This window comes from Macaca mulatta, chromosome 17, assembly GCF_049350105.2.
Source record: "Macaca mulatta isolate MMU2019108-1 chromosome 17, T2T-MMU8v2.0, whole genome shotgun sequence".
NCBI classification, from domain to species: domain Eukaryota; kingdom Metazoa; phylum Chordata; class Mammalia; order Primates; family Cercopithecidae; genus Macaca; species Macaca mulatta.
The window spans coordinates 103,165,141-103,181,976 of NC_133422.1; the positions used below are offsets into that span (position 1 = coordinate 103,165,141).

At 37.7% G+C, this 16,836-nt stretch overlaps 1 protein-coding gene across 1 annotated transcript in view; it reads left to right on the plus strand.

Annotated features, from left to right (window-relative positions):
* The window catches only part of MYO16 (myosin XVI), a 617,076-nt gene that overhangs the window by 62,220 nt on the left and 538,020 nt on the right, over positions 1-16,836 (plus strand). Inside the window, exon 2 of the mRNA XM_015121440.3 lies at positions 8,335-8,598. Within this exon, the coding sequence (XP_014976926.3) occupies positions 8,373-8,598 (226 nt within the window). The 5' untranslated portion in view covers positions 8,335-8,372. The remainder of the gene's footprint in view (positions 1-8,334; positions 8,599-16,836) is intronic.

Consider the following 16,836-nt stretch of genomic DNA (forward strand, 5'->3'; position numbering starts at 1 on the left):
GAAGAGAGAAGGTGGCTTAGTAGATTTATATCCTCCAAAAATAGAGGAGAAGTTATTTGAAAGGTTTATTTTTGTTACCTGTAGTTTTTTTTAATGCATGCTGTATTATTTTGTGTTTGTTTAATTTTATTTGCATCATATTTTGAGAGGTTGAAGAAATATATATCTTGGTTGTAGGAAAGATGATTCTACATTTTACTAAATATTTCCAGTTTGCTTTTTAATTGTAATGACAATTTGTTAACTTAATCAATGATATTTTTTATCTTCTTACATTTTGCTATATGTTAATAAGGTGGAGCATCTTTTGTTAGGTTTGAAAATGTAGCTCTCTTCTGTGTGTATTTTGACTTGCATTCAGCAAAGTTCTGGGCTATCACTCCTAATAGCTGACTCAGGGTGTGTTGCTTTTTCTATGTAGATAACAGTATTTACGATAATAACTGATTATTTTTTCCTTCTGCCTACCCACATTTTATGCTCCTTATTTATTTTTCTGTTTTTTTTCTATGCTAAGACCTTCATTTTGAGATAGAATAGAAGCAGCAATAAAGGGCCTTCTTTTTCTAAATTTTAAACAGAATTTAATGTTTTAAAATTAGCCGCTCCTTTCATTCTGCTGACAAACTGTACATTCGTGGGTTCATTTTGCTAATGTGTATGCATGTAGGCTATTTGCATGTGTTTATACAAGAGATTGACCTGTAATTCTCCTTTTTTGGATGGCCTCATTTTGGTATCAAGCTTATGCTTGTCTCAGAAAATGAATTGAGGTAATTTTCTTCTTTTTCTATTGTATGAAAGAACTGGATGAAAATGCAGGTTATCTCTTCCTTAAAGACAGGTTAAATCATCTGGGTCATTTTGTTTGTTTGTTTTTGTTTCTGGTCTATAGATTTTTAAAAACTGATTTAATTTATACAATGATTGCATAAATTGGTTCATTTTCCACTTCTTCTTGAGTCACTTTTTGTAAGTTATATTGTTCTAGAAATTGTCAATTTCTCACGTCTTTCTTCACCTTTGCTCTTTTCTTGTTTCATTTCTATTAATTTTAATAGCATAATTTTGTTTTCTTCTTTCTTTTTTGGTTTCAACTTTGTGTGTTTGTGTGTATGTGTGTGTTTTCTAAATTCATGTGCCAGATACTTTGTTTATTGACTTTAAAACTATATTCTTTTCTAGAATGTATTTAAAGTTATGAATTTATTTCTATGAATTGCTTTAGTTTTATCCACAAAATTGTGATGGATTTCCTTTTATCAATGGTTAATTGTAAAAATTTATTATTTCTGTGATTTTTTTTCTCTGAACCATACTTTATGTAGAATTGGCTTTATAAGTTTCTGAACATATGGGGAGGTATGGTTTCATTTCTGTAGTTGATATTCCCTTTTCAATTATGTTAAGAAAACGCCTGTGTAATTTTGGTTCCTCAGAATTTATTGAGATTTGCTTTGCTTTATGGCCTAAGACACAGTTAATATCATAAATCATCTATGAATTCTTGAAAAAGAATGTTTCCTGCAAATTTGTCTGCAAGTTTTTATAAATGTACTTAGATCAAATTTTCTGTGCTCTTAGTAACGTTTTGCCTCTTTAGCAATCACAGAGAGATTTGCTTAAAAATCTTGAACACTGAGTGTACCATGGCCACAGGAAGATTTTTATTCTAGATGACATGGGGCATTTCTGGTAGTTGTACAGCAGAATAATTTTACGCAATTTTTTTTGTTCATTTTCCTCTTCACTTTACTCTTTATATTTCTAGTTAGTTATAACATAATGTCTTGACATCATGACACAGTTGCATAGGGTCCTCCAAACCAAGGCGTGGGGAAACTGTGTATATAAATATATAACTAGATGTCAGATATTTGCTGGCTTTCGAGTTTAGTCCTACAGAGATACACATTCACTGAGCTGGGGCTTCTGGCTGTAAACTTTTATCTCGAATTGCAGGATAACCATATATGTAGGATCCCTGCCACCTCCCTTCCCTCCTAAAAAAGTGTAACACTGGAGATAAAGAAATCCAATACAAAGATGAGCTTGATGACACTGCCTTGGGCCAGATAATTCTGTAAGGAAGAGCAGTTACATGAGAGCACAGTGTCACCTTGCATTTCTGTAAGAGCAAGACTAAGCATTTACCTGCCATGTGTTAAGTGCTGGATTAGGTCCTAATAAAGAGTGTGATGTTTCTGCCATCAATGTAATTGTCTGTCCTGCAATTTCATTCAGCAACAACAGCAACAAAACTATTGACTACCTCCTGTTCTGGATGCTGAAAGTAAACAGGGGATGAAACATCCTGAGTTCCTGCCTTTATGGGGCTTACAGAGCAATAAGAAAATATATAGTATTGTCTTTTAGGAAATCAATTAGTGTAGATATTAGTATAATATACAGTTGAAGCATAGTAACTGATATTGCAGGAGAGCTGAGTGTGGTGGTAAATGCCTGCAGTCCCAGCTACTTGGGAGGCTGAAGTGGGAGAATTGCTTGAGGCCAGGAGTTCGAGGCTGCAGTGAGCTTTGATTATGCCACTGCACTGTAGCCTGGGCAATAGAGCAAGACCCCATCTCTAAAATAAATAATTAGATAGATAGCTATTGTAGTATAAGAGCGATAAATACCAAGGAGAAAAATGAAGCAAGCAATAGGAATTGAAGTGTTTTTCAGGGGACATTTGCCTTAGTAAAAGGGGATTTTGAGTGACCACTAGGAGGAAGGGTATCTGTTGACCAGTCTTTAGCTGTCAGAAGTCCATTTGTTCCAAGGTATAGTTTAAATCCATTGTTTCTTTGTTGACTTTCTGTCTTGATGACCTGTCTAGTGCTATCAGTGGAGTACTGAAGTCCCTTACTATTATTGTGTTGCTGTCTATCTTATTTCTTAGGTCTATAAGTAATTCTTTTATAAATTTAGAAACTCCAGTGTTAGGTACATATATGTTTAGGATTGTGATATTTTCCTGTTGGACAAGGCCTTTTACCATTATATAATGTCTCTCTTTATCTCTTTTAACTGCTGCTGCTTTAAAGTTTGTTTGTTTGTTTGTATGTTTGTTTGTTTTGATATAAGAATAGCTACCCCTGCTTCCTTTTGGTGTCCATTTGCATGAAATGCCTTTTTCCACCCCTTTACTTTAAGTTGATATGAGTCCTTATGTGTTAGGTGAGTCTCTTGAAGGCAGCAGATAGTTGGTTGGTGAGTTATCCATTCTGTAGTTCTGTGTCTTTTAAGTGGAGCAATTAGGCCATTTACATTCAATGTTAGTATTGAAATATGAGGTACTGTTGCTTTCATCATACTCATTTTTGCTTGTGTACTTTGGTTTTGTTTTTTGTTTTTGCTTTTTAACTTGTATTTTTGTTTTATAGATCCTGTGTGCTTTATGCTTTAAGAGGTCCTGTTTTGATGTGTTTCCATGACTTAAAGCTCCTTTTAGCAGTTCTTATAGTGGTGGTTTGGTAATGGCAAATTCTCTCAGCATTTGTCTGAAAACGACTGTATCGTTCCTTCCTATATGATACTTAATTTCTCTGGATACAAAATTCTGGGCTGATAATTGTTTTGTTTAAGGAGGCTGAAGATAGGTCTTCAATCCCTTGTAGCTTACAGGGTTTCTGCTGAGAAATCTGCTGTTAATCTGATAGGTTTTCCTTCATAGGTTACCTGGTGCTTCTGTCTCAGAGCTCTTAAGATTCTTTACTTCATCTTAACTTTAGATAACCTGATGACAATGTGCCTAGGTGAAGATCTTTTTTGTGATGAATTTCCCAGGTGTTCTTTGTGCTTCTTCTGTTTAGATGTCTAGGTCTCTCTCAAGGCTGGGGAAATTTTCCTCGATGATTCCCCCAAATATGTTTTCCACACTTTCAGAATTTTCTTCTTCCTCAGGTATACTGATTATTCTTAGGTTTGGTCATTTAACATAATCCCAGACTTCTTGGAGGCTTTTGTTCATATTTTCTTATTCTGTTTTCTTTGTCTTTGTTGGATTGGGTTAATTCTAAGACTTTGTCTTCAAGCTCTGAACTTCTTTCTTCTACTTGTTCACTTCTATTGCTGAGACTTTCCTGAGCATTTTGCATTTCTAAAAACGTGTCCAGCATTTCCTAAATTTTTGATTGTCTTTTCTTTAAGCTATCTATTTTCATGAATATCTCCTTTCACTTCTCATATCAGTTTTTGGATTTCCTTGCATTGGGCTTTGGCTTTCTCTGGTCCCTCCCTGATTAGCTTAATAACTAACCTTCTGATTTCTTTTTCAGGTAAACCAGAGATTTCTTCTTGGTTTGGATCCACTGCTGGTGAACCAATGTGATTTTTTGGGGATGTTGAAGAGCCTTGTTTTGTCATATTACCAGGGTTGGTTTTCTGGTTCCTTCTCATTTGGGTAGGCTCTGTCTGAAGGCTGTTGTTCAGATTCTTCTGTCTTATGGGGTGTTCCTTTGATGTAGCACTCTCCCCGTTTTCCTGTGGATGTGACTTCCTGTGAGCCAAACTGCAGTGATGGTTGTCTCTCTTCTGGGTCTAGCCATCCAGTGAGTCTACCCAGCTCTAGGCTGGTACTGGGGGTTGTCTGCACAGAGTCCTGTGACATGAACCATCTATATGTCTCTCAGCCATGGATACCAGTACCCATTCTGGTGGAAGTGGTGAAGGCTGCAGTGGACTCTATAAGTGTCCTTAGCTTTGGTGGTTTAATGTTCTATTTTTGTGCTGGTTGGCCTCCTCCAGGAGGTGGCAATTCCCAGAAAGCATCAGCTGTAGTAGTCTGGAGAGGGACTGGCAGTGGGTGGAACCCTAGAACTCCCAAGATTAATGCCCTTTGTTTTCCACTACCAGGGTGGATAAGGAAGGACCATCAGGTGGGAACAGGGCTGGGTGTGACTGAGCTCAGACTCTCCTTGGGTGGGTCTTGCTGTGGCTGCTGTGGGGGATGGTGGTGGGATTCCCAGGTCACTGGAGTTGTGTACCTAGGAGGATTATGACTGCCTCTGTTGAGTCATGCAGGTTGTCAGGGAAGTGGGGGAAAGCCGGCAGTCACGGGCCAGGCAAACCTAAAGGCCGATCTCACTCCCACCGTGCCCCCCAAACCAACAGCCCTGAGTTCCCAGGTAGAGGGCAAGATGGGTTTGAAAACTTGCCCGAGGCGATCCAACTTCCAGCTTCGAGAGAAAAGGGCTTTAGTTCTTTCACCGTCTGTGAAGTCTGCATGCCTGATTCACAACCTCCCTGGCTAGGCTGCTTCTCATCCTGTTCAAAATGTTACAAAGTTCAGCTAGAGAATTCCTTCTGTCTCTGGCCACCCTCCCAATGGATCCCTGTGGTGCCGGGCAGGAATGGGCTGCTTGGGGACCCAGTGAGCTCCCAGGGCCTTTTCTGCTGCTTCCTCTACCCATGTATTTTGCTCGGCTCTCTAACTTGACTCAGCTCCAGGTAAAGTTCAAAACTTCTCCCACGGACAGAACTTCAGCTTCTCCAGTGGGGGTGTGTGTTCAGAAGAGGAGGGCCTCTATCCCCATTTCTGCAGTTGGGGCACTCACAGTATCTGAGGTGTCTCCCAGGTCCTGCAGGAACAGTCCACTCCTTTCAGAGGATCTGTGGGTCCTCTCAGGATTGCTGGTTTCTTCTTGAAGTCAATCTGGAGCTAAAATTCACAATGCAAGCCTTCCCATGCTGCGCTGTCCAGAGCTGCAGTGCAGCCCTGCCTCCCGTCCACCGTGATCCCCTGAATCCCTGTGTTATCTTATCGATTTTTTCTTTATTTTTTTTTTTAGATCAACTGGTCATATTATATATCTTATCGATTCATAGACATATACGTACATGACACAGCTGATGAACTTGTACTTAGATTAAAACAAAGTCAAAATGCCCAATAAATTTTCAGATTACAAAAGAATCAATTTATAAACTAATGTTTTAGATCAAAACATGGGGAACTATTTAACAAAAATACATTAAAAAATCAAGATTTGAGACCTGAATTGATTTGAAATTTAACAATCACAGCCTTTGAGTTTTCCAAATCAAAAAGGAAAATAAGAAAATTAATTTAAGAGCCACCTTTTACATTCCCTCTTGACAGCCTGTGAGGGATAACTCAATGAATCATGATCTGTCACCGTGGAATCCTTAAAAGTTAATTGAAAATTTCACCGAGAGACCCTTCTTGAGAGTCACAAACTAGAGGACTACTGTGGTGTTTATTAGATTATCCTCAGCCGTCAACTGCTGGCTAATCAACACATGGCACTCTGCGATGTTATTTGTTTTAATTCTTCAGGCTTTTTTTGTGTGGCCCTGTTGATCCCCTGGGCACCAAATGACAAGCCAGGAAAGTCACAGAAGTCAAAGTGTCACAAGCATCCAAGTCAATCAATCAAGCCCTGTGCACTTTTCTACACAGATGTGAAAGCAGAAGACATTTACGGCTCTTTATTTATGAGCTTTCTCATACAATCTGTCTCTGGCAGTGATCAGAGCTTTTATCAAAGAAGTGTACTCCAGAGCAATTTGTCATCATTTCAGAACCGCTGTTGTCTGTTTGCGTTTTGGTCACTGGAAAGGGAACATTTTCTGTATAGCTAGTTAATATTTCTCACATCACTTTTACGAATACTCATGAACAGTCTTATGAAAACATGATGCTAAAATGTATAGCTTTTGTCAAATGCAAATAAATGAACACAAAATCCCCCAACACGGCTTCTTTATCTTCCTACATCTTATGTAAAAGTACTTATATATTCAATACCTGGCATTAGAGAATCACGAGCTTTGGTTGTTTCTTCTCTGTGGAGCGTTTTTTATTCTGTTTGCCTAATTGTCTCTTTAATCTTAGACAAGTCACAGCCTCTCTCAACTTGATTTTCTTTATATGCTAAACAGGGATGGTTATGCTGGTGCACCTGGGGGCTGTGAGAATAAAGACTTGCAAAGTGTCACAAGAAACAGAAGTGGAAATAGTGTTGTCATGACTTGTTCCTTCAAAGGACCAGGGCATCTTTCCAAAGATGAACTATACCCTTAGTATATAATCTTCTCAGATATGGCATATGATCAACCACATTTTGTTCATGCATAGTTACTTTAACCTCCTTGGGACCTTATATTATAAATAGCTTAAGAATATATAAACACATCTGAATCTGTGTTTGCAAGCCAGCTTCTAGAATTTTTAATGCTTTAACATTGATTTTCTGCCAATAGTAAAATTTTAACCTGGTGGTAAATATAAGTGTTTGTACAATTCCATTACAGGTGCTTTGACTGGTGTTTATAGGAAATAGACTTTTGAAACAAACAGGATATTTTAAGTTTCAGAAATGGGAATTCAGTTTGTTAATCACTATATAAATAAAACAAGAACTGTAGCAGCCAAAATTCTCTCCACAATTTTGAGAAATATCTCTGTGCCAACCCTCAGTCTTTATACTTAACCACAGGTTTCTTGGAAATGAATGTCACTGATTATGAGAAAAAGAATTTAGCAATAAATTGGTGAAAAATGTCTACTGTATCATATAAAGAGTTGATAGCATATATTCTCCTTTTTTCCCCATTCTGTTGCCCAGACTGGAGTGCAGTGGTGTAATCCTAGCTCACTGCAACCTTAAACTCCTGGGCTTATGTGATCCCCCACCTCAGCCTCCAAGTAGTTGGCACTACAGCCACATGCCACTAACTTAAAAGTTTCTCTCTCTCTCTTTTTTTTTTGGACAGACAGGATCTTCCTATGTTGCCCAGGCAAGTCTTAAACTCCTGGCTTCAAGTGATCCTCCCGTCTCAACCTCTCAAAGCACTGAGATTACAGGCTTGAGCCATTATACTTGGCAGCATATATATTCTATTACATTAAATTAACAGCGTCATGATTAGTCATCATGATACGCAAAAGCAATTCTATTAGGTTGTTCTGAAAAAGTTGGAATGATTTTATGCCCACATTTAACATGCAAAATTAGTTAGTAGTATTCAATTAGACAGAAGGAGCCTGACACAGTGGTGAAATCTGGAGGCTTTGGCTATGGATTGAAAGAAACAGGAAGGGATGGATGGTTAGTAATTGCGTTGAGCGTAACTACATATGCATGTCTAATTCTACCATTTGTTTTATTACCACGGAATCTTGAGAAACACACGAACGGTTTTCCCCCAATCTATAAAAAGGGCTTTGGATTTGTAATATCAAGTGCAGGGAGAATTGTTCCGTTTATGACCTGTGCAATGGGCAATATAAAAGCAAACGTGCTGTGGTGCACATGTATAGTGGTTATAATAATAGGTCTGGTGACGCTCCCCTTGCATTTCTTCCAGGTTGCTTTCAGCTATGTAACGTTTTTCGATCCCATGAGATGGAAATCGACCAGTGCTTGCTAGAGTCCCTTCCCCTTGGCCAACGGCAGCGTCTGGTGAAGCGCATGCGCTGTGAGCAAATCAAAGCCTACTATGAGCGCGAGAAGGCTTTTCAGAAGCAGGAAGGGTTCCTGAAAAGGCTGAAGCATGCGAAGAATCCAAAAGTTCACTTCGACCTGGCGGACATGATACAGGACGCGATTATCCACCACAATGACAAAGAAGGTACATGATAAGAAAGAAGGACCCGCTTTCTGATGTGATTTTTTTGTGATTGATTTTTGTTGGTTTGTTGTTTTTTTGATGGAGAGACGGGGCAGAAAAGTCCTTTTAAATATTGGAGGCTACTATCTTTTAACTGTTCGAATTATTCAAGAAAAAAAAATACGGTTTGCAAAGAACATCATTAAAAGTCCTGCCACCTAGTAAGATTAAAAAAATGTAAAAATTGTGGTGAAATTGTATTTTTTATTATTTTTTTAAAGAATTACCTATCAGAAGAGCAAGCGAGTTCCTTTCAAATTGTTCAGTTCTAATTGTTAGGGAAACTTTTTATCAATGAATTGGTTTTCTATTTAGAAAATTTTTATAGAGACAGGGTCCCACTATGTTGACCAGGCTGGTCTCAAACTCCAGGGCTCGAGCAGTCCTCCAGCCTCAGCCTCCCAGAGTGCAGGAATTTCAGTGAATTGTTTTTCCTGATGATGATTTGGGACTGTGGAATTTGTTAATCCGTAGCTCATGCTTTGATAGATGTGGCAATAATGTGACTTCCCCTGACTCTAAGGAATCAATTTCTTTCTCCCTTAAAGTTGTTTGGCTTGTGGTATCACGTTTTACTAAGATTACCCAATGCAAATCTCAATTGTCTTCGCAAGACTGTTAAATTTTTCACTTTTTATATATTCTTGTATGTGAATTTTTCTGTTTTCCTATATAGAACCCACTTGCCCAAGTTCAAATGTGAGAGAAATGTTCCAGCTCTGGATATAATTGTTGTAGTTGTACAAGGCTTCAAAGAAACAGATATAAATCAATTTACCTTGATTGGCTCCCAAATCAGTATTTGCCGAAGTTCAAATGTGAGAGAAATGTTCCAGCTCTGGATATAATTGTTGTAGTTGTACAAGGCTTCAAAGAAACAGATATAAATCAATTTACCTTGATTGGCTCCCAAATCAGTATTTGAATGAATCTGAAACGAGCATTCTTCACAATTCATTATTCACAATTTGAAATCCAAAAAGCTCTGAAGCCATTATTTGGATAGATCATTTAGTGGCAAAACTTTCACTGACCTATTCATGGTTTATAACCTGTTCAGTTTGGAAAAATAATAAATTCAATAACATATGTGCTTTGAAGGCTTTCAAATGGGGATTGTGGATCTATTAGCTAAGAAAACCTATAGCACATTATATAGAATAATAGTTATACATAGTAAGAAGACTCAAGTCATTCTTTTCATGGTTTTGTGTGGGCTTTTTCTAGTTAAACTGGAATACTCTGAGAATTTCTAATTTTTTTTTTGTCTTAAGTTGCAATAACAGTAGTAGTGAATCTTTGAGCTGGAAAGTACTTAAAAACTTTTGGTGTGGTCCACTTACTTTACCCATGAAGGAACTGAAATTCAGCCATCGTGTCATATTCTCTGGAAAGCTGTCTGGAGCACTCTGACCTTTCATTTTATTATTCTCTTCTCACCTATGGCTGTTCATTTAATGGCCACCTCCTCCGTGAGTCTGTGAGCACATCAAAGGTAGGGACAATGTCCACAAGGTCATTGCCCTCTCCTGCCCATCTCATACCTTTCAGCAGCATTGAGTGAAAGAGTAAAGTGATCGGTTGTTGTTCAACACACAGTAGTTGTTACAATAAACTTAAATGAGAAAGCAGGTCTTGTAAGCCCTATTTTGATTGAAAAGTAATAAAACAGAAAAATTGATTGGTGCCAGTGCGGTGGCTCACACCTGTAATCCCAACACTTTGGGAGGCAGAGGTGGAAAACTCTGCTGAAGCCAGGAGTTAGAGACAAGCCTGGGCAACATAGCAAGACCCCATCTCTACAAGATATTTTTAAAAATTAGCTGTACACAGTGGTGCATGTCCAGCTCCTCAAGAAGCTGTGGTAAGGGATTGTTTGAGCCTAGAGGTTAAGGCTATAGTGAGTCATGATGGTGACCTGAACTCCAATCTGTGCAATAGAGCAAGACCCTGTCTCAAAAACACTTCTTTTAATGTATTGGAAATGTTTTAAAATTTCTTGTACCAAATACCTACAGTACACAATTATGTCTAGGTTAGGGTTAAAGGAAAATTTGTAGTAGTAAAGTACTAACTCAAAAGCCAAGAAGCAGTTATTATATAAGTCATGTTTCCACAAATATTCATGTCATACAATCTGAATTAATGCTTTCTTAGCAGATGTTGTAGGTGTGAAACTATGCAACCTAGTTTCTAGTGGCAAGCTAGGCGAGAGATTGTGGTGGCTTGGACCCAAATGGAGCGAGGGTGTGGTGAGAAATAGTCAATTTTAGGATTTATTTTTGGGACAAAGCTGACAGAAAATGCTGATTACCTGGCTATAGGGAGTGTATTGATTTTCTATTGCTACCAAAACAAATTATCATGAATTTAATAGTGGCAAACAGCATAAATATTACCTTACAGTTCTGTAGGTCAGAGGTCAGGTATGGGCTTTGGTGAGATATAAACAAGCTGTCATCAGCACTGGTTCAACAATTCTAGCTTCCAGAGGCCACCTGCCTTCCTTGGATCAGAGCCCCCTCCTCTGTCTCCAAGGTCAGCGGTGATGGATATAGGGCAGGGACAGTGCTCCTTCTCATGCTTCAGTTTGCCTGTTTCTTTGTCCATCCTTGTATCTGACTGAATCTTCTGCTTCCCTCTTGCACCTTTGGGAGCCTATGTGATGACACTGGGCTCACCTGGACTATGCAGGTTCACCTGTTCCAGAGGGAGCTCACTAGTAACCATACGTCCCTTAGTAACCATACATCCCTTTCACCAGATCACGTTGCATAGTTGCAGGTGTAACTCCAGAGGGTGAAATCGGGACAGCCAAAATGTTCCCTACTACAGGGAGTGAGAATTCCAGGATAACATCAAGGTTTTGGGGCCTCAACAAATAGAAGAATGAAATGCCATTAGCCACAGTAGGAGTGCCTCTAGGAGTTGTGAATGAGATGGGGTGGCATCCTGACTGGAGGTGTAAATTAAAAACTCATGAGCATATAGATGATACTGAAAACCCCAAAAGTGGATAAAGTGACGTACAGAAAGAGTTTTAGGTAAAACGATAAGAAGTCTAAGAACTGAGTCCCAAGGAATTCCAATATTAACAATTCAGTGAAATGAGGTCCAACCATAAGGAATGACCAGGAAGAAAAGATGAAAATGAGGGAGGGTGCTTTCTTGGGAGCCAAGATAAGAAGTTTTCAAGGAGGAGAAATTTTTATTGATCAAGTAGGAGGAAGCCTGAAAACTGACCACTACATTTAGGAGTATGGAGGTGATTAGTTTTCATGACTTGTTGGGAGCAAGAATTTTAATGGATTAGGTTCCAAACAGAGTAGGAAAACAGGAATGGGCACAGAAAGTATAAAGAGCTCTTTAAAGGAGGTTTCTGTAAAGAGGAGAGAAATGGAAAGATTGATGAAGAGGGAACAGACATTAAGAGCTTTTTTTAATGATGGGAGAATTAACAGCAAGTATATGTGCTGATAAAAATAATTCATTTGCATTTCTCTAATGACCAGTGATGATGAGCTTTGTTGGCCGCATAAATGTCTTCTTTTGAGAAGTGTCTGTTCATATCCTTCACCCATTTTTTGATGGGGTTGTTTTTTATTGTAAGTTTGTTTAAGTTCCTTGTAGATTCTGGATATTAAATGTGGTACATAAACACCATGGAATACTATACAGCCAGAAAATAGAATGAGTTCATGTCCTTTGCAGGGATATGGATAAACCTGGAAACCATCATTCTCAGCAAACTAAAACAGGAACAGAAAACCAAACACCACTTATTGTCACTCATAAGTGGGAGTTGAACAATGAGAACATACGGACACAGGGAGGGGAACATCACACACTGGGGCCTGTCGGGGTTAGGGGGTAATGGGAGGGAGAACATTAGGACAAACACCTAATGTACATGGAACTTAAAACCTAGATGGTGGGTTGATAGGTGCAGCAAACCACCATGGCATATGTATACCTATGTAACAAACCAGCATGTTCTGCACATGTATCCCAGAACTTGAAGTAACATTTAAAATAAAATAAAAATAATTCATGTGAGAGGGAAAATCTGGTCACACTAGAGTAAGAGAAGACAATTGATGGAGCAAGCCTGTGCACGTGCATACTGTGATGAGGTCAGCTGCCCACTGGAAGGGCTTGGGTTCAGCTGGGATCACCTCTAGCAGTCGTTATCAATCCTGGCTGGATAACAGAATCACCTGAGAAGATTTTATTTTTTAATTTCCGTATCTAGGACCTGCTCATAAATATGCTGATGTAATCAGTCTTATGTGGGGCCAGGATGGTTTTTAATGGTGCCTAGGAGACTATGGTGTTCAGAGAGAGCTGAGAGATATGGTGTGAACCTGTGGTGATTCTCCTCCTGGTTTGATACTAATTAATCAAAGAACCATGGCCCTTGGCTAAGAGTGAGGGTGTGGAAGATGACCTGAAAGTAAAGCAAAGAAGGGAACCTGCAAGTATGGGAGAAAAAATGGACCAAGGCAAATACTGTATTTTTTAAATGGGACCTATAGAAAAAAAAAAGATATAAAGAATAAGCACTACAAAGAAGGATCAAATATGATTCAAGAGTTTCAGTAATGGTTTGGCATGGTCTCACCACTCCTTTGTCCTTATTCTTAGGACATAAAGAATTTCCTGTCCTGAAACTTCCTATAGTTTCTAGAATGCATCTGTGCTAAATTTGTCTTCCCAGAAATTATTTCACATGTATATATGGATACCATTTTGGTGGAATATAATATAATCTTATCAATAGGCAGTCAATATTTGTTACATGGTTAAAATATGTTGGTAACCACAAATACCCGGCAAGGATTTCTTAACATGTATTTTTAAGTGTAATAAATGGATAAGTGTATTATGTATAGCAGTTTGTTTATATTATGAATATCGGTATAAAGACACTAAAATCTAAGCAAGCAGTCAGATCTGATTTTTTAATTCAAAAGAAGCAGAGTAATTTTTTATTTGAATTAATACATGATTAACTTTTAGTTGTGTTTTATTTTATTTAAGAAATTGCTTTTTTGTGTATTTATTTTTTGAATGGCAAAGGAGAGAAAGGACTGGATAGAAAAGTCTCACATGTTGCATGGTGTAATGATCATGTTAAGGTCCTTAAAGTGATAGGAACACTAGGAAGCAGACAAAAATAATCACCCACACAGAAACATACACATGTGCACACACACAATGTGTTTTGCATGCTTTCTCTGTGTACACAGCAAACTGTATACACCTTTTCTATATGCTATGTTAATGCTTTATGACAGTAATGACACAAAAATTTCTCAAGATATTAGAAGAAAATATCCTCAGCAAGGCAACTATATAATTTCATCTCTTTTAGTGAATAGTTTCCATTACTAATGGAAGCAAAAGTGATGGACTATAGTGAAGGTTATCTTCAGCATCAAATGAAGAAGAAATAGTTGACTCCTAGAATTCAATGAAAGAGTTTGAATATGTAACAATTATTATAATTTCAAATGCATTATTGCAATGTAAAAATTAAAATATTTGGCTCTAGAGGGTGTCTGTTCAGCTCAGACTGCTATATCAAAATATCAGACTAAGCGACTTAAGCAGCAGACATTTATTTCTCACAGTTCTGAAGACTGGGGAATCCTAGATCAAGGGACCTGGCTTGCTAACAGCCACCTTCTTGCTGTGTCCTCACATGAAGAGGAAGCTCTGATTTCTTTTCTTTTAAGAGTGCTAATCTTATCATGGGACTCCATCTCATAAACTCATCCAACCTAATTCCATCCCAAAGGCTACAACTCCTAATACCATCACCTGATGGGCTTCTACATATGATTTTTGAGGGAAAGGAACTTCTACATATGATTTTTGAGGAAAAGTATGATTTTTGAGGGAAAGGAACATTTAGTCTGCAATAGAGCATATTTATTTGGTACTTGGAGCTGACCCAAGTATAAAATAATGGATATACATGTATTACTTCCCTTGAGTTTCTCATCTACCTTGGAAATACCATTGTGAGTACTCATATACCTCACTGTGCTAGGGGAAAAATATGAATTTCTTACAATTTAAGAAATTTGGATTGCAAATGAAAGTAATCTGTTTAGAGACAGTATAACGTCTCTAGCATATGTATTACTTCTCTCAAAAATGCATATAAGAAAAAGTTTTCACTTCATAGTAGTGATATTTTTATTTATCTTTAAGCTATTGAAATAGTCAAATGCATTTGTTTATGCAATTGAGAAAGTAAAAAAAAATTTGCCATAAGAAAAAAGTTTCCATTTAAATTATTGTTTAAACTTGCAGATTGTGTATTTGTATGAATAATTTTATCTCTTATTTCCAAGTACTTTTATTGGCTGGCTGAGTATAAAGAATCAAATATACTTTTTCAAAGGACAATATGTCTATGGTGTTTTTATGTTAAGGTTTATAGTATGTCATTTAAAAGTAATTCAGGATTTTTTTTTTTTTTTTTTTTTGCTTTATAAATGTTGTATTTTTGTCAGTGTAAATTTAGTGTCTTTGATGTTTTTATTGTTCTCTTCTGGGAGTTGGTGATATTTCAGTGTGCAATTTGTCATTTTAATATGCTGCATCAATCCAAAATGTGTTCAACAACTCTTTTTCCCTCTAAAAGGAAACCTGTCCTAAATTTTCTTTTAAGGCTGTTAATTCAACTCCATTTGAGTTACACCACATGAAGGAAAAGGGAAGACTGAGGGAGAGAGATGGAGAAATAGAGTGAATAGGTGACTTAAAGATCAGAGTGGAAGCACATAGGGAAAATTTAAGAAGGAATGTGAATTCTCCTATTGGAATTGCCACTCCCAAATATTGCTTCTTACTAATTAGTCCACAATGTGTTTCCATTACAAGTAACTGCTAATGTTATTATCTGGCGCCTTGCCGGTATGCTCGGTACTCCCCGAGCTTTACATGACTTGACTTACTCCTTTCAATCACATATGTAGTAGGTACATATGCTATTGGAAGTAGGTAGGACGTGCACCCCACTTGGTGGGTGAAGCAGTGGAGCCTTTGAAGAAGTAACTGCTACCTCAGGGCTTCCCGAGTTGAGAGATCATGTTTTTATAGACAACATCATCCTGCAAAACTGATTTATGAGGTATAGTTAGAGAAACTATTAACTCCATTGGTTGATTTACCTTCCTTGCCATTTGAAATTCTTTCTTCCTGCTTTCTAGTGGAGCTCTCTGCCTGCTGTCAAGGGAATGTCCAAAGGCCAGGAGAAGTATTTTTTTATGCTTTGGGATTTTCCATCTTCTTTCTCTGATCAATCCCTCCTCGTTCTTCTTCCTTTTTTTTTCAAAAGCAATATTATTTATTTACTACTTAATATGCCACATGTTTACTAAGGACCTATTTCAGTCCAGTCACACAAAGAACTTGTAAGCCTATTTACAGAACTATAATATCGTGCTTTATTTATATCCCCATTTTATCACAAAATTGTAAGTAATCTATTAGGAAAATTGAAAAACATCAAAATGTAACACTGGGATACCTCTGTTTTCTTCTCCTACTCCTCAGACCCTTGTACCAGCTTCCTTGGTTGGTTCCCTCTTCTATTGATCTCAGACTCTTGATTCTAACTCTCTTTCTACCCATCTTCTTTGGGAGATCTCATTTTCCCCCATTGCATCCACCTCACCCACTCTAATTATGCTAAATCTGCATCCAGACCTTTTTCCTGAGATCCAGTCTTAATTTTTCTGATGATCTTGCCTTTATTAATTGTCGTGTTCAAAGCTGAATATATCCACCCTCATCTTCTTCCCAAACCAAAACTTCCTCTGTGATTCTCAATTGATGTTGCCATCACTCCCCTGGTCTTCCAGGACAGAAACCTTGAAGTCACTTTGATTTTGGTGCAATTTTGTAAAGTACTGATGGCTTTACCTCTTCTGAAAAATCTACAGGAAATATCAACTGTCTGCATGCCATTCAGAGCCCTCTAAATAGATGCCTAAAATATATCGGTGTTCAATACACATTGGATGATGTATTCATTGATAGGCTGGACATCTCTTCATTTAGACGTTCATAGGTAAATCATTAGGACCAAGCTTTCTCTCCCCTATGTACCCCATTCCCAAAAGTGTAGACCGAGGTCAAAGAACAAATTTCATATATGCCTTAAGTGTTTTATACATAAAAAGT